The sequence below is a fragment of the Adiantum capillus-veneris genome, chromosome 27, assembly GCF_014529385.1.
Source record: "Adiantum capillus-veneris isolate H3 chromosome 27, ASM1452938v2, whole genome shotgun sequence".
Lineage (NCBI taxonomy): Eukaryota > Viridiplantae > Streptophyta > Polypodiopsida > Polypodiales > Pteridaceae > Adiantum > Adiantum capillus-veneris.
In genome coordinates this window covers 122609132-122631771 of record NC_140957.1, presented here as the reverse complement: position 1 = coordinate 122631771, position 22640 = coordinate 122609132, and the positions used below count along the sequence as shown (strand labels likewise).

The 22640-nt window shown below is 40.7% G+C and overlaps 1 protein-coding gene across 1 annotated transcript in view; it reads right to left on the bottom strand.

Annotated features, from left to right (window-relative positions):
• Positions 1–2896: 2896 nt before the first annotated feature.
• Positions 2897–22640, bottom strand: part of LOC147422683 (cytochrome P450 716B1-like) — a 28492-nt gene continuing 8748 nt past the window's right edge. Inside the window, exon 3 of the mRNA XM_086503363.1 lies at positions 2897–3358. Within this exon, the coding sequence (XP_086359489.1) occupies positions 3026–3358 (333 nt within the window). The 3' untranslated portion in view covers positions 2897–3025. The remainder of the gene's footprint in view (positions 3359–22640) is intronic.

The window sequence follows — 22640 nt, the reverse complement described above, 5'->3', positions numbered from 1 at the left end:
CCTGTCCTTTTTGAACAAAACCATGAGGCTGCAATATGTACACTTACTCATGCCAATCACCATTCAAAAAAGCATTCTTTTTGTCCAACTGGTATACATTCCATTACCGTTTTGGGTTCCAACTCCTTTCATTCATGGAAACGTTTAGCTACTATTGAATATTTGACCAAACCAGTGTGCACAAATGCTACAAATGTTAGTCATACATCAAAGATCTAGCATATACATCCAATGCTCATTCAATTCAAAATCTGAATATTTGAAAAACATTCAAGTAACCCAAACAAAATAAATATTTTCATTCCATTCAAGCCCAAGTGGCCTAATTGGCTATGCCACAAAGGGATATTTGGTTGCTTGGTTATATTTTATAACATTATCTTGGAGTGTATATACATATATAAAGGGCAAAAAGTACCGCACTTATCTCCTCTAGCCAAGACCAAAAATCCTATCTAAATTTTTCAGCTATCATTTCCAAAGAATTTATGATAATTATAATCATCTAATTACCAAATTTAGCACCCAACTGTGTAAAATGGGTGCCCATGATCTTGCATCCATCCGTCCTCCTCCGAAAATGAAAGCATTCAAGTTCTTTCTTATCATGAGATCTACTGCAATGTATATGAGATTTACTACTCTCTCTGACTGCTTTCTCTTTCCAACCCTACATACATCATGTGTGTTCAATACTATTTTTAAAATCCCTCTACATACACTTCACCATGAAATAAATGACCCCTTTTCCTTCATAAAATTGTCATTTTTTTCAACTTTTATATTTCTAAACCTATCTTGTACATGTAAATGTGTAGCTCTTCAAAATTTAAAGATCCCCTTGGGGTCCCCTACATTTTTTGAGGTGGACCCCCTGGGTCCTCCAAAAGCAAGCAATCGACTACATCATTAAATTTTAGGATACCAATAACTAGTGTAGAATTATTAATAGCAATAATGGATGCGTGTGTGACAATTTACAAAGGCAATGAGCATAAAAGACATATACATTTCACTTCCTCATCTAAGTTCAACTTTTGAGCTTGTATCTGGTTAAATATTTAACTAGTTCAAATGAGAAGTAACTATGCTGCTTTCTTTCAGTTTCAAGTTAAAGAGTTTCTTCATACATTAGAGCTTTTTTGTGGTAATTTATTTCTCATAAGTGCTACACAACTTTGTTCATAAGGACACACTCATCTTTTCATTAATAACCGTGAAAAAAAATGTTACAACCAGGTGAAATCTAATCAAAGACACTACCAATGCATCTAGGTCAAGCCCATCCTCATCAGACATGGAAATAGGTTCAGATGACCACCGAAACAATAGCTTCTTTTGGGCAAGAGCATCTTGTATTTTCTCGTTTCATAAAGAACAATTGCTATCATTGAGCTTGTGTATATTGTAAAGCTCTTTATCTGACATAGAAGTTGATATATTCAAGCGTGATAGAATTTCGGCTTGCCTAGGAAATTAACAGTGGAGATGTCAAGAATGCTCCATCTACAAATTGCTTCCAAATGACAAACAAGATGCATCTATGTCTAATACAAGAGCTCCTTTACTACATCCAACCACAAATTGGAGTCAAGCATTCCCAAGGTTTGGATCAATCAACACTCAAGTAACAGAAGGCCAATGTGGAAAGCAAGGTATGACTGAGAATCATTCAATAAGGCATTCACTGAAGAAGAATAGCTATACAATTGCAAAGGGAGAACATTTTTTGCAAGCCAAGAAGAACATCTAGACATAAATTTTCACTTGTGAGATTCTTCACTCTTTTGTCAAAACAGAGTAAATTCAAGTGCTTGAATTTACTATGTTTGAGCACAGAGCAAATTTTTAAATGTGAAATTCTTCACTCTTTTGTCAAACAGAGTGAATTCAAGTGCTTGAGCACAACCCTTACAATAGCTTCAACATAAAATTCCACAACCTCAAGGAGGAAGAAGATATGAGGATATCCAAAAATGTGCATAGTGTGATATTAGACATTTGTTTTTGGAATTTCCTCTTAGGAGTTCCAACGATGAGGGGAAATGTGAACGTGGAGTCATACACGCGTTTTTGTAATGTCTCGATCTCAGAATTGAAGTAGCTCATGTTAACAAGGAAGACTTCAAAGTACATAGTTAGCAGCTTCATCTAGTGACTAAGGATCCTCGAATGTTAGGGCTCACAAAAAAAAGGAGGATTATTTTAGTTCTTACCAAAAAAATTGGGAGAACACATGCTCAGATTCAGAATGACTCAAGGACCTCTATGATAAGCAAAGATCAATCTAACAGACCATGACTAGGTGGGTCTATCTAGGACAAAACAACAAATACTATCTACTTTGCAAAAGTTGCTTGCTAGGGAGGTTCAACTCAATTATGATAAGGACTTCCAAAGTGGAGAAGTTGTACTCAATCGTGACTGAGGAAACATTTATAAAGAGGCCTTTCCACAAACAAGAATTTGAATCAACACCCTCGTGTAGATTCCACACTAAAAGAGATCCTCATAGAGACAAGAACATGGGCTTCAATAGAAACTTCGGCACACTTCATTACTAGCAAAGCTAGCACCGTGGGAGAGAAGCTCATCCTCTTCAACAAAGTTTATTTTCAGCCCACCGACATAAAGCAAAAAGAAAATCTATGCGCCAAAGTACCGTGAGATGTGTACAAGGTGACATCAATTTATACACTAAAGGGCTAAAACATTATACACAAATATGTAACACCTTGTTGGATGCCTTTCTAGTGAAGAAATACATATCTTAGGTGCAAAAAAATCATGTGCGATTGTTATTAATCAAAGGCAATAAAGTATGGCCACAAATCATGAGAAACGTTTTGATGATAATGATATTTACATTACCTTTTTTTCCACAACAAAATGGAGATATGTCCCAGCATCTTGCTCAAAATATCTATAGATTAGCATGATATACATCCATGCCCCCAAGAAAACTCGAAAGTGCTAATAATTTAAACCAAACAAAAAACTTGAAATTGCCAACTTAATCTTGTAGTCAATTCATATGAGAGGGGTTTTTGTCACGAGATACTACAATAGGGTAGCCCTTGGTGAATGTGAGCATAGGAAAGCAATGGTAATCTTCATGGAGATCTAGAGATGTCCACTTGATTTTGTTGATGATGAGGTGATGAATGTATAGTGACATGCTCATTCTTGCAAAGTCCGCTCCTTTGCAAGCATGAGGGCCAATTCCAAATGCCACATAGGAGAAGGGTGGTGGTTCCTGTTTTTTTACCCTTTCGACCTCAAATCTTGATGGATCAAATTTGCTTGCCTCTTGAAAATATTCATCATTTTCATGTGTAGAAGACATAGTAAAAAGCACCTACAAACAAAGCAACGTTTTTGTTGCATTAGAGTAAAGCATTTAAGAAAAGATGCGACTCCTCGCTCTCTCTCTCTCTCTCTCTCTCTCTCTCTCTCACACACACACACACACACACACACACACACACACACACACACACTATATCTATGCATATCTATCCACATATATGTCGGAACAAAGTTTTTCATGAATTATTAACTGTCTAAAAGCCTAAGAAGGTTTATTTTCTTGGAAAGAAAGGAGTCAACTTCATTAGATATGTATTGGCTGACAGAGGTAAATTTTCATTTTTTGTAGATGCTCGTGCTGAAATTGGCCTATGCTATCATTATCATCATTTATGGCATCAGACTTGTTGGCACCTTTTGAGCATTTTCCTCCTCTAGATGAGTCAAAAAGATTGGCGGATTGGAGCATAATTCAGGCCACCCCTAATCATATGCTCTCTCAGATTTCGGTTCATTTAGATTACGATTTTCCCTTTCCTGAAGTGTGGCTTTGCGAATATAAAAATAGCATCTGGGGAAAGCAAAAGCCGTTGTCTTTGTGCAAAAAAAAAGACACGGTATGATAAGGAGCAATAAGATACCTTTCAATTGTCAGCTCTATGTCACTACTTAATTGCACTTCTTCTAGTTGGATCTTTCTTGGCAAGTCACCAAGTGACATTCTCTCTTTGTTATGTTTGTGGTGCATTTTGTGAAATGTTTCCTCTTCTATTATGGAATTGTACTACCTCTCTCAATTTTTTGGATCATATACCATGGCTTCCTCGAGATCATTTCCCTTCTATGTCTTTTGGAAAACAATATTGGCTATTTGGCAACCTTGCTCGTGCTCTCAAACAGTATATACCTTTTTTTTTATTGGCTCCAATAATGGGCTACGTAGACAATTTGGCAGTAGAGAAATCAGTCTATTTTGGCGAGTCACCAATTTAGCCCTTTGAAGTAATCACATTAGTCTCTTTATAATTGTCTGTCTCTATCGACACTTACACTAACACCTTTCTCTATTCAAAAGAAAAAAAATTGAAACCCCTGTGACCTCATTTTGTGCTCATAAGTGGAAACACGTCACACACACACACACACACACACACAAACACACACACACACGTGCACGCGCACACAGAGGCAGAATTTATAGACATTAGCTAGGTTGCATTTATATGTCTGTAGTGAAAAACTTATACATATAAAACACTATTATACACTGTAATCTCAAATAATGATTGAATACCTATATTTTTTATTTTCGATCCAAAGATCCTTCGATCCAAGGAGGTTTCAATTGAAAAAAGTAATTATATAAAGAACAATCGTCGATTTTGATCGAGATCGACAACTACCTTTTGCATTGCAGAGCTTTGAGAGACTACCTAGTTGGAGAGCTCCATTGCATTTACCGACAGCAGATAGAGCATTATTGAGGTATATTGTTTCACTTGCTTATGCATACTAACTTATTTTTCTGTGTTGTGTTAGACTATATGGTGTAGCAGTTTTTCTCTTACCACAGAGTTGGCTTGTAGGCTATAGGCAACTTCGTGGTGTGTAGACATACGGATCACTCAAGAAGTAAGTAGAATGTAGTCACTCTTCCCGTACTATGAAGCCACATGGATCACTTTAGGGAAGGATTTTAGGATAGACTTAAATTCTCGCTTATGTGGTGCAGTAGTTTATCTCTCACCACAGAGCTGAGTTAGAATTTAATGGTCGACTTCTGGAGTTCAGTAGGCATGATGCTACACCTCTCACTTCAGAGTGACCTACAGAATTCTCAATTTTAGATTATGACACATCGTCGTTAGCACTACATAGAAACGCAAGAGTACTGCTCGTCAAAAATAGAGTGGAGAGATTCATACTTCATGCCCTCTTCATCTCTGTGTGATGTCTTGTTTACCCTTGTGCTTCGGACTCCAAATACATGCCATTGTTTATTACTAGATAACTTGGTGTTCTCTTAGATATAGACACATACGATATTTGTCCTACATCTGAGATTGTTAAGTTGTCAGTTGATATTTGTGTTGTCTGTTCCACACAGTTCATTAGGGATTTGACTAGGTCACATCATCGTTCTTACTACATAGAAATATGAGGGTTACGCTCGTCAACCTAAGAGTGGAGAGATGCATACCTATGCCCTCTTCATCTTAGCATGACGTGCATTGCCCTTGTACTTTCTGATCCGTAGATACGTCATTGTGCATCACTAGATAACTTGGTGTCGTCTTGGATGTAAAATGAAGTATCTACATGCACACAACTATCTTCACCATGACTTGCACTCTCGGAACATGTTGCTTAATTTTGGACTGAAGGACATCTATGTAAGCATTGTGGATTGGGGATCATGTACAAAGACCAAAACAATGGCCCACTTTCCTCCTCTCCGCGGCTTGCAAATAAAAAATAAAAAGCAAAGCAAGAGAGATTTTCCATGGACCGTCCCGGAATGCATATCTACTATTCCCCTCCTTGGAATAAAGTGATGGACATCTTCTCCATGTGTCATACTTATAAATGGCTCTTAAAGTGAATGTCAGAGCCTTCAGAGTAAAACAAAAAAGATTTTTTAAGAAATGTACTTACACACCTTGAGAGTGACAAGCGAAACAATCCCTCAACCCGACCTAATGCTTTTGATCTTTCTCTCTAACTAATCGGTGCCCATAGAGTGGGTTATAACATTGCAATGACTTCTAGTCTACGATCAACTGATAACTAAAGTGATGATTTTATTTTTGTCTTCTCCCCTAGTAACAAATGTAAATGATATAATTGATCAAGTTATCTTGTCTCTTTCCTATGACATGGTGATAGGTATTATGTCTCTTTCTTGCAACATGATTAAGTTAACATGTCTCTTTCTTTCAACTATATAAGTAGTATTCAATAAATGATTTAAATATAATGACTTGTTAAGGTCACGATTCGACTTTCTAATCATGATATAATCACTTGATTTGCAGATATAGAAGAAGAACTTATCCTATAGGTAGTATTCAATAAACGGTTTAAATATGATGACTTAATAACGTCACGATTCGACTTTCTAATCATGACATAATCACTTGATTTGCAGATATAGAAGAAGAACTTAACCACGTTGAAGCTCAGGCGATCTACAAAGAAGAGAGAGAGAGCTATGGCAAGGAGAAAGACCTCGAAGTTATTGCTAGAATCGAAGAGGATGAGTCCTAGTTGCAAGGCAAGCCTCTCAACCTCTAAGAGTGTAGCAAGCTAGGCGCATACCACTTTGTGCGTCAACTATTTCGAATCAACGGCCATGCAAACGAATCAGCTCCAGTAAAGTTATCACATTTGCAGCACAAAGGGCTAGCACGAGTACTAGTATAAAGATTCATACGACGGGAGAGAGTTATGCGAAACAATACAAATGGCACTTTACTTCCTACAACAATGCTATGTTTATGATATCCTTGGGAAACAGATAGATTGGTCAGACCGCCCAAAGACTTCTGGCGTTGGCCATGATCAGGTTGCAGAGAAAGTGACAGCAAGTAACGCCAATAACCCAATGCATGCACTCACATGTTCTATAGTTCTACTTTCCAAAGAATCGGAGACGCTCGTTGCATTAGCCAGCCAAGGGCAGGATCTTGCAAGCCAAGGAGAGACACCTAACATGTTTCGCGGCGGCAGAATCCTTGAGCTTGAACATTAGGGAAATTTTGGACTCTCAAATGGACCCTATAAGGACTTTGATTTTCTCCCTCTTGTCTAAATCGGGTGCATGGTAAAAAATTTGCAAATAAAATCAAAATTTGTCGGACCTTTTGGATTTAGAATGTACTCATCGAGATTTATCCATTGATATATAGCATGCTATCAGATTTCTTATATTCTAAAAGATTTTATTTTTTGATATGACAACTATGTCTTATAAATGAAATCTCTCTCCACATTTCAGCTTTAGTGGGGAGACCATAACTTCTACAAATCAACTCCAAATTTGTCAGAGTTTGGGGATTTAGTACCTAGTTTGTAAGATCTTTCCAATAATATGTTGGTTGATAGAGTTTTGACAAAGCGTTTATGTACTTCACCGGGTTGTCCACTTTGGACAAAAGAGGCAAAGTCAAACCTCCTTATAGGGCCCCTTTGAGAGTCCAAATTTTTCCTAATGATGGAGCTATCAAAGACCCAAGCCAAGCTACAACAATATGCCTTGTTGTCGGCGACCTCTGTCAAAACAGGTTGGTCCTTTGCAACAAGGACTTGCAGACCCATCTCCTGAAGCCTAGGAAGTGCTGAGTTAAGCATAGATGAACTATTCGCCAAGCTGGCACAACCATTGGCTTGAACACCTCCCTCACTTTACCCCTATCTATTTTCTCAAGAAGCCAATGTGAAGTGATACAATTTTTGTAATCTCAGAGTTTCATTTACCCTCTCATCTCCCCCTTTTTGTATTCTCAAAGAGAAATTATATTGTATCTAGTTGTAATTATGACTCTTATTACAAAAGTAACTTTTAAACTTGCAAGAAAGAGAGGTGAACATCAAGTAGTATAGCATGACTATCTTTCATAATTTTCAAGTAATCAAACCGGGACTTAAGTCACATATTTGTCTGTCTCAAACACACCAACCATATCATCTTTCATCCATATCAGAACAATCTCAAGCTATCTTCCATTCCATATCATCGTCATCGTCATCGTCAACGTCTACAGCAATAGTTTCATGGGTTTGGAAGACACTGTAGGGCTTTTGTGTTTCTCTTGTTGCAATGTTCACTGGCTTATGGATAAGTCTCATATTGCACAAAACATACATCCAATCAACATCCCGTTTAAGGTGAAGCTCGTTTTGTTTCTTGGTATACATAAAGGCTAATCCCGACTAATTTCTCTCACAGCTTCCACTTGATGTTGCAACAGATAACACACTTGTGTGTGCAATGACATCTATATACCATGGATCCTGGAACATACCAATTCTATGAGTATAATCAACTTGTTTATGAGAAGCAGATTTCCCATACTCCTTTCCCAAGAGTTGAGAGCACACTGTTTTGAAGTCGATCTCATGACTTCTTTGTTGGCTGATTGTTGATGCATTTGGAATTTGCGATCCAATATAAATGCAGCACTATGCGACGGCATATGCAATTGCACCCATCGATTGTTGGCAGTTGTGATTATGGCACCTTTGTCTTTTACACAAAAGACAACATGCTCTCTTACTTTGTGTAAGGCCTCTGGCATATATTAATAAATTCGACCGAAGACGAAAGAGCCTTTGTCGACTATTCGCAAAAGATCTATAAATGATTTGGCCAAAGTGTCAATTCTCTTTACATTGTATCAACGTCTTGGCAAGTTTACAAGTTGTGCAGATCTTGTAGGTGCCTCCTTGTAGCCAAGATACTTGCTCAACCATACATCCCATCGTCTATTAGCTACAGTTTCAATCAAAGCACGCTTTACTTTTTGCAAGGTGGAAAGAACATAATGTGGTAGCAAACCTTGTGACACAAAATATCTGCAAAGTTTTATTGGGTAATTTTGTTTCAAAAAGAGCATACGAAAATTGATGATATCTAATAAATTTCAGTACATGAATTGCATCCAATAGAGTTTGTTTTATGACAGCTATTTTACCAATGTCTTTTAACAGCAAATTAGGAGTATGCATTGCACATGGCACCCAAGTAATCTCTAGGTACTTATCTTGGATAGCCTTCCCTGCAACCTTGTAATTGGATGCATTGTTTGTGACGATTGCAGTCACATTCTATCGTCCACCTGCCCTTGCTATGGCACGCTCGTATATCCTTGTTAGATAATCGCCGATATTCTCTTTCAACGAGGTGTCAATGGTTTCTACAAACATGAACCCTCTATGGTTGATAAGCATCACATTGATTATCATCTTCTTCTGACAGTTGGTCCATCGATCCAACACTATAGTGTAACCATATGCAGGAACAAAGTCTACCACCGTACGCTTGAGGATGGCTTTAGTACTGTCTTTCACTTTATCTAGATACTTTGTGTGTATCATATTGTAATCACGAAGCACAAATCCTTTTTTGGTTGTGCTCATTAAAGAATCTTAAAATATGGGATTGCACATAGCATCGAATGATATACCGCATGCCACAAAATCTTGCATCCATTTCAAGTGCAACTCAATCAACCATTGTTTATCTAACGCTATATTTAGCGTATGTCCATTGGATGATACTTTACTAGCTTTAGTTATGGTAAGATCTGTTGCTACTGACGTTAAAGCATGCCTATGAAGAGGAGTTGATTGGGGAGTGATCATTTCCTTGTGTAGACATATACTCTGTCTCCTCATTGACATCAAATATTTCAACATCAGTTAAAACTTGTTTAGCATCAACACTTTTCTTTTTAGCTACAAGAATCTGCTCTACTATGCGAGCGTACTTGTAGGGGTTTACAAACATGTGATTCTAAAATCATTTGAAATCTAGTACATAATTTTAAATTACATTAGTTTTTAATTTATATTTTTTATTAAAATTTTTTGATTGATTATTTTTTAAAAGGACTAAATTGTGTGAGCTTGTATATTGTGTAGAGCTTAGAGACATGTTTGTAAACCCCTTATCTGTGAATTTATTTTGAAATATAATGTGTCCTTTTCTGTTAAAATCTATAAGTTTTTTTCAAATTTGAAAAAATAGTATCCTTATCTATATATATTTATATAAGTTTCAAGAACTCTATATACCCTTCTATTGAGCTCACGTGATAGGTTTCTACCTCCTAGGGGAATGGAAAAGGTAAAAGCTAAAGTGTCTGTAACTATAAGTTAAAGTGGAGATATACGAGAATAAAAGAACTGCAACTCAAAAGGGAGAATCTTTGTAGATTCTCTTTTCTTTCTCTTTACTTGGTAAGCCTAATGTGTTTTTGTGGTTTTCTGAGCTTCGAATTGGCCACATGGCATCATCTAGACTATTCCCTTACACCCAAATCGCACAGTCAAGAAATTTTATACTATCACACCTAAATACCACTAAAAAGCAACGAAATTAACCAAAGCTCTTTGATTTTGGGTGGGTGGATGATGCTTCCTTGTCGTGGGAAGGTTGCTATTGAGGAGCGACGTAGATGCATGAGGTGGATGGCAGCATAGTTGACTAAGAGATGGATGGCAACATGGATGGCCAAGCCGCGTTGGTAGCGAGGAGGTGGTACAAGGGGCTGGGGTAGAGGTAAGAGATGGCGCAAATTTGAGCTAAGATGGGCCAAGAGCTGCATTTAGATGGGTTGCGAACAACGGAGGCCTACGGTGTCGATAGAAGAGGATGAAGTATGTCGGCACGAGGAATCAGGTGCAAGGGGGCTAGAATGAGTTGCCGTGGAGAATGGCAAAATAGAGTAAAGAAGTAGGTCGAGAGACGGAGGGCGATGGGGGTAAATATGGAGCTGCTGAGCGAGAGGGTACCACAATTCTGAAGTAGCGACATATCTAAAGTGGCACAAGCTGACAATAGCGGCAGAAGAAAGCTGACATGAAGAAGTAATAAGGCCAAACTAGGTTGGTAAGGCAAGAAGCTATGACGAAAAGGTTTTTGTTTTTAGGGCGGTGGTGGTGGGGGGGGCGAGGGGGTGGGGATTGGTTCTCTCTTGGTCCCCTTACCCTTATGTAAGTGCAAGTTCAAGGCAGGGTTGGGTGCCCTTTGTAGTGAAACACAGACAAGAAGTTTGATTTTCCCATTGCGTGTGTTGAAAGTGCTAGACATGCAATGAACAGATATGTTGGCAAAGGCAAAGAGAGTAATAGTTCAACAAACTTTGAAGGTTGTCACAGCACGGTCAACAAGTACCAAGGGGCTGATTGCTATTAGAGCTACCTTACAGCATTAGACCAACAAGAGATGATGATAATGATGCACAAAGGAACGACACAGAAGCAGCGGTGATGTTAGACATGATAGTAGAAGTGAACATGACAGTCGACACGATGGAAGAAGTTGCAGAAGAGATGATTATAATGATTGCACTAGTAGAGATGATTGATACGATGACAGTCGACACGATGGAAGAAGTGAACATGACAGTCGACACGATGGAAGAAGTTGCAAAAGAGATGATTATAATGATTGCACTAGTAGAGATGATTGATACGATGATGGAGATCAAGGTAGACAATATCAATATGAGAGAAGGTATGCATGAAAGACAAAGAGACAATGCAAGAGAGGATGAAAATAGAAGGCATTGTAGCCACAAGGATCATGATCAGAGAACTCACAAAAAGCAACAAAATTGTAGGGATATATACAATGAGTATATTGGCAGTGACGACGATGATGAATGAATATACTAGAGTAGAAGGGACCGAGATGCTAGAAACCTTAGCTCTTCAAAAGGACATCAACTATAGGAATTTGAGTTGTTCAATGTTTAATAAGGTAGGTTTTCACCCCGTTTCACATGTCAAGGATCGTGGCTACTTTGTACAGTTTGCGGGCTTAGTGATCAAAATGTCGCATATTGTCACATGTATGATTGCTAATGCAAAAGATGTGAAGAGAGATCAACGGATATGGGTTGAGATTTTTTCCATGAATAAAATTTGTCTTTCCATGAGGGTTGTGGACCAAAAGGTAGCACAAGACCTCCTACTTAAGAAGCTCTTTGGATGAGGAATCCCTCTAGTATGAATCAGCCTTCACTACGTCGCGAAGGGCTATCTGAGATTATCCTCACAGATTCGGATGAAAATGGTGCTTTTAGGTGACCACTAAACAAAATAATTTCACTTGAAAGATGGAAAGATACTAGGCAGCTAAAAGTGACAAGGATTTGGATGTGAAGGATTACCCCAAATTTAATCCTAATAGAGTTGGACTCTTGTATCAAGATGAAGGTGCTAAAGAGGAGGTTAACATTGAGCCCAATGAGGATGGACGAGTCTCCTTAAGAGGACAAACAAGGTATTTCCATTGATTGTATTGTTTATGAAAATCATATGAAGATGGTACTCTATTGCCCTACTAGCATGTGCCCAACACCTCCTCTCACTCTCAAAAGCCAAAGTACAGTCACATGCATCAGAGGGGAAATCATCTCTTGAGACTAAGTGCTTCTGCTAGATGAAAACCGAGGGTAAACCAAGGCACACTAATTTTGCTTCACAACAGGAGCGATTTATATCACAATCTACATGCAAGATGGGCAACTTTTAATTCTTGAGATGTGTGCCACAAGAAGCATATATATTCGCAACATTGGATATTTTAACTTCACCTCAACAAAACTACAAGGTTCGTAATTTGTATCCAATTCCCCATGCCTGGACAACACATAAAGACTAGGAGGCAGGGCACGGCTTACATTCCTTATAATTTTTGGGAGACCATAGTGTCGATTCTCCACCATACTTTTGTATAGCACTTTTGTATGGCATACACGATATGGTTTATAGTTTGTGTCAATTTCTATTGCATGACAACAAGTTTAACTAGTTGTGCCATGGTTTTGTTGTAGCTTGACAAAACTATGTCCTTTGCCTCGTATACTCGGAACAGGCACCTACTCGGTTACCAGGTAAGTATTGTAATTCATTTTTCCATTTCTCGTCACTATGATCTACCATATGTAAACATATCGTCTGTGACTTGGAACAACCCGTCAATACTAAACTGCATCAACAATTTCTACAGCAAGGTCCACCAAGGAAGACTAGTTATTAGGTCTATTTGGTCACTAGACTCACCACACGTTGTTTGCATTTTCTTTTTCAAAGAATCATATATGAATTATGCACTCCGTAATCTTACATCTTTGCAACGACATTCCGCTCTCTCTCTCTCTCTCTCTCTCTCTCTCTCTCTCTCTCTCTCTCTCTCTCTCTCTCTCTGAGCCCACAGTTGATATAGATATCCTACAAGGATAAATATCTTTGTCAATTTTCATGGTTGATAAATATCTTGCTACTAAACTGTCTATAGATTTATGTGCAAGGGTGGAGCAAAATAATTCATGCCAAAGACAAGCAGCTCCGTTGGTGATGGGAGAGAAGGAGTGAAATGCCTTGCTTGTTCCTGCAGGTGTGAGGCAGGGTGTCACCTCATGCAAGGGAGGCAGGGTCCATGCTCTCTCTCTCTCTCTCTCTCTCTCTCTCTCTCTCTCTCTCTCTCTCTCTCTCTCTCTCTCTCTCTCTCTCTCTCTCGGAAACTGGTATAAACTTTCTACCACCCCAAGTATGGTAGATTGGTTATGTCATTTCCCTCTTGACTAACATGTCTTGGGTTCAAATTTCCTCGTCGATAATTCTTTAAGGTCTCTTGGAATAGTTTCATACGACGTTAAAATACTCTTCTTCTTCTTCTTCTTTGTAGAAAGCGTAGACAGTTCTAGCAGGCGGGAACTGCCCCTTAAAAGACCGAGCAACAGGAAGCAATCAAACTGGCAGTAATTATTACAAGAAGTTACTGTGGTAACTCCACAGAGCTATAAATAGGACCTGCTACATTGTAATCGGGTTCCGAGCTGTTTGTATTTGGCTTTAGCTTTCTTAGCACTTTCGAGCTCTTTGCCTCTAGCTTCACTTTGTAATCATTAATTCTGTAATCATATGAGCTTGAACCGTTATACACTGTACTGGTTGACCTTGAGCTATTAATCTGAATTGGCAAATACTCTTTCTAGTCTTCCAGTTATGTCTCTCGTTCAAGTATCATATTCCAGTTCAGTTATTTATTTTAGTTCAGTCAATGCTCTCTTCCAGTCTCGACATAACCAGTAGCTCTAAATTTTAACAACGAAATTAATTGTCTGAAGAGATCAGCTCCAATTCAATTTTGGCGATCACGGTGGTTAGAGTTGTTCTCTCTTTGACCAGTACACTCTTATCTCCCCGTTCAAATTTTTAGTTGAACACATAGCCTAAAGTCAATCATGGTTGTAAACGTCAACCCGGTTAGGCAATGATTCCGACCACGTCGACCCTATTCTTGAGGTCTCAGAAAGAGAGTCTGATCATAAGAAGGACCTGGAGAGCGAGACTGAGGCTCAGGAGGAACAAGTCATGCTGATGAGGCCAAGGACTCTCAACACTCCAGTCATTCCAAAAGGAGAAGGGCTGAGCGAGAAGAATGCAAAACCAGGGGTTCTCGGTCCACACATAAGTCAGATGGATCCAAAGGCATTAAGGACAGTCGTCATAGTTCCAACAGAAAATCCAAAGAAGAGACAGTGACTGAGACTGAAGAAGAAGTTGATTGGGACGCTGATACAGATCATTACAAAATATCTTCTCGTCGTAGTCAGACTTCCAAGGGCAAAAGAAGCAGGGATGATGTTTGTCCGGCATGATTATACTTCTTCATTGAAAATCTCGTTCTCGGTGTTCAAAGGAGGGAAGAAAGATGACCCAGATGTTCATATTCAAGCTTTTAAACAGTATGCTGAGTTTAAGAATATTGATAGAGATGATTGGGGAAAATATTTTCCTCAGACACTCAAAGATGCAGCAAGGAAATGGTACTACCATTACCCAACTTGCCAACTCAGATCATACAACAAATTTCTCAAAGCTTTCATATTGGAGTATTCAGATAATAGAGGTACTAATGAGGACATCCTCTGCGAGCTAGATAAGATTAGACAAGGAAAGTTGTCAGTGAGCAGTTATGTAGAAAAGATCAAGGAGTTAAACCAGGCAGTTGCAGGAGTCACCATCAAAAAAGAGGCTACGCGCATGCTTTCCAAATGGGTTCCGTAGTAAGAAGCTCAGAGAACTAGAGGTACCTGCACCAACAAAGAAATTCAATGATTTAGTGCAGAGAGCTTTGAAACTTGAACAGCAAGCTAAAAAGGAGAGAAGCCACAAGAAGAGGAGGTCCAGTAGCAACAGTTCTTCCTCTGAGAATTCTGATTCTAGTGCAACCTCCAACAGCTCTGACAACGGCTCAGATGAGGAAAGCAAGAACAAGGCTAAGAAGGGATCTTGGTCCAGAAAAATTGATGAAATGGCCCGACAGATTGCCAAAATCAGCCAAACCACACAACCAGTTAGGAGAATGGAAACTTGGTGCTCAAGGTGAAAATCTAAAGATCATGTTTCCAATGAATGTCCACAATGTACTTATTGCAAAGCGTATGGTCATTTATGGAACAATTGTGGCATTTTCATTCATCACTTCAAGAAGGGAAAGGATTTGTTAGTAGTACCATTTACCAATGCTGAACCAGCCAGAGTAGAGACAACCAGTGTACCCCAAGAAGAGAAACCACGTACCAATGGTACTGGTACTAGGTGCGATAGAAACCAGGGAGGTACTGGCCAGGGCCCCGACCCCGAGGGAGGTACTGGCCGGGGCCGGGGTCGAGGTCGGGGTAACTTTCAAAACCCGAAGCCTAAATTGTTATACTTGTGGCAAGTATGGGCACTTTTGCGGCTCAATGTCCAGAGACACCCACTACTGCAGCTAACTGAGGTGAAAGTCCCAGAGCCAGTTCCAGTGAGAGCAGTTACACGTACTAAAGGTGGTCATTGAGGAAATCCCAAATGAGCTGGCAAAACCAGTGAGTGTTGAAACTAGCAAATGGACTCAGCAGAGAGAGGTATGGAAGGCAAAGGGCAAAGAGAAGGTAGTCGACAAATGGCAGGAGCAGAGAGAATTGGCGGCTAAGATCAACGAAGATCTAGCCAAGAAGCTACCAGAACAGCCAGAAAGTTCTGAGGCTCGAGTCATTCAGAAGATACCAGCCCATTCTTCTGAGAAAAGACAGTCAGATCAGTTAGGATATGGACTTTCTGAGACTGTGCTGACTGCAGTTCCAGGGACTGGTGGAGGATCTAGAAAATGTCAAATCAGATCTAACTAGAATAGGAAACAGTGCAGAAGGTAAAGATGACATCAGAGCGGAGGATTGGCACTCTGCAGATGGTTCCGTTTCCTCAAGTTCTGAGAATAACTCTGATCAAGAGAGAGGAGAGAGGAGAGAGAGAGAGAGAGAGAGAGAAAATACATGTAAAGATCTGTAAAAGAATTCAAAAACTAACAGTCCAATTAGAAGACATCAAAAAAACTTTGCTTGAAGCAACGAAATTTATCAAACAGCGAAGGAAGGCTGAAGTTGGCGCTAAAGCAGTTAACTTTGCAGCTGTCAGGGATGATGAAGTGCCGGTGATCCACGTAGACTACAAAGTCAGAAAACAATAGGAATCACTATTCGGTGTCATATTGGATGGAGGGACAGGCGTCAACATCATGGGGGCACACCTTCAGCAAAGAATGAGAATCACAAATTTGAAACCAGCACCATTCAAAATTCGGATGGCCGATCACAGAGTTGTACAAGGATCAAAAAATATACAGATAAGGGTAGGAAAACAAAAGTTCAAGACCAGTTTCTTAGTTCTGGATGTGCAAGGTGCATATGGGATGTCACGCGGACGCCCATGGCTTCAAACGGCACAAGCTGTTCACGATTATGCCAACCAGACTTTGACAATACAGAGTTCCAGTAGAAGAATTCAGGTCCATATCCTCAAAGGCCGATTGACATTTCAAACATCTGACTTGATAAATTTACTATACATGGCTCCCGTAATGGTTTATGAACCAGTTCAATCTGACCAGACAAACGTAGTTGACGGCTGCTCAATGCTTATCCAATCATCATGAAATACAATTGTCAAAGCCTTAGGTCAGATGATGGATGCGTCAGCTCCTAATGAGAAGATGGTTAAGCTAAAAGAAGAACTGGACAGCAGCCAGCACGTTCAAAAACTTCAGAAGAATGTGGCTGCACAAAGACTCGGGCACACTATTGCTGAGAATCAGTCAATGAGGACAATCAATAATCTGCAAACAAAGTTGCTGAAGATAGAAACAGAAAATAGGCAATTAAAGGAAGACAAGGCAGCAGCTTTGAGGGATGCTGATCGATTTTAGACTGCTCCAAATGAAGCGGACAGATTTCAAAGAACTGATGACGGCTCATACTGCAGTAAAGACTTCTCTTACAGAGCGTTATGTTTATAATAATCTTGCTGATATTCTGAGTCCAGAAGGCAATGTCACTTTGAATATGGACAATCTGAAGGCCCTAATGGAGACTATTCAAAGTGATCTGCAAGATAAGCTCTCAGAATACAACACGGCATTAGCAAATCAAGCCATTCTGGATTATATTGAAAAACAGATTAATCTTGATGAGGATTCTGAGAGGGAAGAAGAAAAGAATGAGGAAGGAGAGGACAACCAGGCCGACAAGCCAGATGATGAAGATGATGACTTTCCTCCTTCCCCACCTTCAGGCTATGGAGCTAGTGGATCTACTTCCACAGGGGGCAATCAGCCCAACAGAGACCAGCCAGACCAATACAACGACAAGCCAGACTAGCAGTCGAGGGACCAACGGTCTAATGACTAGCAGCCAGGCAATGGAGAGAAGGGCAACACTGGAGATTATCCAGTACACCAGTCACAACACCTTGCTGACAGCAAAGAAAAAGCCAAAGTTATGACTAAGTCCCTAAAGGGTGATGAGCAACATTCATTACAACTCATCACACTGAATAAAGATTAAGACATCAACACGCTCCTATTACTAGGATGTATTTGGAGGATGATACTCTGATCTCTCATCTAACACGCTTTCAAATGTTGTATGTTGGAGCCAGAGAAATGATACAGCACTGGAAATCGTTTGCCTTCCATGATCAAGAAGTGTACCAATTGCCTGTGCATCCCAGCAGAATCCAGCTGCTGCTGGAAAGGGTCCATGAGTGGCCGCTAACTTCTGATGTTAGGATAGCCAATCCACATTAGAAACGACAGTCCACTGCAGACCGACCTCGACTCCCTAGCCCTTGAGTTAGACTTGCTATTTGGAACAAGCCTACATACAAGTGTATGAAGGAAGTCAGAACTCAGTTGAAAGAAGTTTTACTTCAGAGGAGTACTAGACCAGAGGGTGCAGGCTATCATTGAAGACCAGGCTTCTAGCAGCAAAGGACCTCAGACTCAAATGACAGTAGGAGAATAGGCAACAGCTCTCCGAAGACTCTTTCAGCTCGTCCAGGTTACCAGAAAGATGATGCAGCAGGAGAACCAAACCGTTTTAAATTTTCTGGAGTTTGTGTCTGATTCTCCTGTATGCATTACCTGCTAAAGAAGTTGAACTGCCCAGATTCTTTCCGGCCTTGTATCCTCAACATCCTGAACCAATGGACCAGCTCACCTACTTCGGTATCACTAATGACCTTCAGGATTGGTATAAGCGGACCACTATGGAATGGAAAACCTGGCAAACACTGATCAATGATGCCCTCAAACTGGATGATGTCATGGAGTTGCAGGGCGAATAGAGGGTCAAACTCTGTATGGGACAGTGGAAGATCCAACTCCAAGGTTTAACGAAGATCACAAATCAGTTGCTTCAACTGACTATGGAGTCTTCCAAAATCCCTGAAAAGGATATCACTGCTAAACCAGGACTGGGACCACAATACAGAGAAATGGCTGAGATTCTCTTCGAAGCTAAAATAAAGACGAATCAGCCTCTTCCGTAGTGATGGATCCACACAACCTCACACTATCACAAGTTGGCCAGAACCCGTCTAGCAAAGGAAAAACGCACTATGTATGATCCCAACACCAAAACCTACAATCCTCTCACACCTCATGAGTTTGAGATGTCCATTGAGAGGCGGGATCAGCTTGAGCAGGAGGCCATTTACAGACTTATCCAGAAGGACAATGCTGGCATCAGGACTTCTGAGACACCAACACCAAAGAAGGGCAAGAGAAAGCGGTTTCAGTGGAAGGATACTAGGTAGTTCCATCTCAGAATCAGACAGTGGATTTTTCCAGTAAGGCACTGGGATCTCGTTGGTTGGGCACCCTTGGAATTACAACTATAAGGGTGTCAAGCACTTAACAAGCATGAAGTATGGTATAAGCCATACCGAAAGAGCACTATCATGAAGGAACATAGGCCAACTCAGCAACACTTTATCAGAATCAGGTGGTGGATTTTTCAGAAATTTTGGAATCATACTAAAATTCAAGAAAGGAAGGAAGGATGTAGAAGGCGAAGACAGTTCTAGCAGGCGGGAACTGCCCCTTAGAAGACCGAGCAACAGAAAGCAATCAGACTGGTCGTAATTACCACAAGAAGTTATTGTGGTAACTCCGGAGAGCTATAAATAGGACCTGCTACATTGTAATCAGGTTCTGAGCTGTTTGTATTTAGCTTTAGCTTTCTTAGCACTTTCAAGCTCTTCCCCTCTAGCTTCACTTTGTAATCATTAATTCTGTAATCGTATGAGCTTGAACTGTTTTACACTGTACTGGTTGACCTTGGCTATTATTCTGAATCGGCAAATACTCTTTCTAGTTTTCCAGTTATGTCTCTCGTTCCAATATCATATTCCAATTCAATTATTTATTTCAGTTTAATCAATGCTATGTTCAAGTCTCACGATCTGAACTGACGGCATAACCAGTAGCTCTAAATTCTAACACCGAAATTAGCGGTCTGAAGAGATCAGCTTCAATTCCATCCTTCTCTCTCTCTCTCTCTCTCTCTCTCTCTCTCTCTCTCTCTCTCTCTCTCTCTCTCTCTCTCTCTCTCTCTCTCTCTCGTGTGAGATTGCGAGGTGTGAGGTGGGGCCTAATGCTGGCTCAGACCATGCCGACGGAAGAAATCTTTGTTGCAATTGTACCACTGCATCATCTAAATGGTGTTGAAAGGTGTAGGAGGTGGAAAAGCGAAAAAAATTGAGAGGCTATGAGAAGCGAGCAGCTCTTTGGAGGGGGGGGAGTATCGTCGGAAGAAAAAATACATTCGTCATTCATCCTACACGCCCCTGTGCGAGCCTTTTCCTCCGCCTAGTCAGAACCGGATTTAAGGTCGCAAACTCAAAAGAGTGCACCTCCCTCTCTCTCTCTCTCTCTCTCTCTCTCTCTCTCTCTCTCTCTCTCTCTCTCTCTCTCTCTCTCTTTTGGAAAAAGTCAGGGCTGTATATTACTGAGTACAATATAATCCCCAGCGGATGCCAAAATAGCCTTATCACGTGGGGTGTACAAGCTGAATGTAAGGAGGAGAGCCACTATAGTGACAACTCGACTAGAACAATCTCATGGTGGTCTGTGTGATGAGTGGAGGAGAAACCACCGAGGAGGGGCATAATGCCACTTAATCCGGCCACCTACAAGTGTGAAGAAGAGTGGGGATCGTGCCCAACGCCGAAGGAAGGCAAATCGGCGAGCCTCGGCTGCGCGAGATGTACCTGAGGAAGAATCCCACTGCCAAATCAGGGTATGAATGATGTCCAGCCAAATGGAAGTGAGGGTATCCTGAAGGAGCTGTGGAGCCGCACTTAGAATGTGGAGACAACGAGCTCTCCAAACATTCCATGGTGTAATACTAGTGATGACTGAAAAAACTTCATCACGTGTCTGAGAATCCCCCTGCCAAGCAATCTGTGGTAGCATAGCCAAAGTACCTCAGCGATAACCAGCCGATGTGAGCATAAAGGCTGGATCTGTGTCTGAGCCCTCGTAGAAAAGATGGGGGCCGGGCATCGGCATCAACCATGAGACAGATCCCCAAGTAAGAAATCCATGCTAAACACCTACTCTGCTAAGTAGAAAGCAAACTGCAAGCCACTACATGGGAAGCTGAGCATGACCAAAGACAGTGTGCAGGTGACTCCAGTAGTCGCAAAGGATAGCGAGTACATAACGGATCATGACCCATAGTAGCTAGCCAAGTCCCAACTGGAAGTCCCGCATGTGCAATCATCCACATGAAAAAAGAAATACGACGGGCCGCATGTAAATCCCAGATGGCGGACCAAAACTGTTGCAGATAGGCATGGGAGAGGCCTAAATGTAACCAAAAACGCATACGAGTGGGCTGCTCTGGCTGCTGTCTCATCAATGCTAACCATCCAATCCTGACAGTGTACTCAAAGAAGGATACAGGTGCACCGGTGGGGTCAGAGTGAGGCCAATGCCACTCGCCTGGGTCCCAATAAAGTTGAGATAGGGCACGACCCTCCCACACCCAAAGCCTCCAAAGTGCAGCATCAGCGGAAGCGAAACGAGGGTCAACACAAGGACGCTTCCCACGGGAGCCAACTACTCTGATGGCCTCCCATCGAGCTCCGGGAAGGGCAAGGTGCGGAGAGGTGGCATCATATGTCAATCTAGCATGAATCCCCTGAGACTGGTCAAAATCAACTGTGAATAGCATGGGGTCTAAACGAGCTAATAAGAGAGTGCTCTGAGCAAAGAGGCCTTCCCAGCCACAATGGGGAGGCATCTGAACCGTGCCTCTCATGACTGCATCCCACTGTGAAGGAACGGCAGAATCAATCTCAAGCAGTCTGTCTGTCACCCCACGACCAATGTCATAATGTTCTACCACAAAAACAGCATCCAGCATACATGTCTCATGAAACAACCGCATAGAGGCAGCGGGGCCAGTGTCCCAGGCAGCCCAATCAATGTGAGTCCTCTCTCCAAGCTGACGGGGTGGATCAACCGAAGAATCTCTCTCTCTCTCTCTCTCTCTCTCTCTCTCTCTCAACAAAGATAGATCACGCAAAGGTGGTTTAAAATGTTAAGATGCTCGAAAGTCCTTGATAAAGCTTGGCGCAACTATGGACAAAGACAACTATCAAAGTCATTTGCATACCTACAAGGCATTGATTCAAAAGAAGAGAAGAAAATGGGAAGTAAAGCAACTTTTTCCAGTCCAAGAAAAGGCACATGCATTTGGAAGATTTTGGAGAAATTAAACTTGAGAGGTAAGCGGGTTGAGAATTTTGGTAGCTTGAGTCTTGTGGATATGTACACATATTGTAGGAAATTATATGAGCAACGATGCCATTTTATGATTCACTCCCATGTATGCCCTCTTTTTTTACTATTGAGAAGTATACGGTAAGCTTGAAAAGTTGGCACTCGCAAAGCGAGAGATCTTCAAAGTATCAAAACGGAGATGATCAAATGGATGGGATATTTTACCCATGAGTGGATGTGTGATATGTTCAACCTTGCACTTCAACATGGTATGCCTTGTGATTGGAGAACTAATTGGGTCAAGCCTTTGCATAAAGGAGGGAATGTAAAGAATGTAAACAACTACCATATTATAATGATAAGGTCTCTTATGGCAAAGTTGTTTGGGTGCATAATGGAGATGAAATGGAGTGATTGAGCTGAAGAGAATGACAAGTATGAAAAAGAACAAGCGGGTTTTTGTTGATGCCATAGCACCATTGATCAT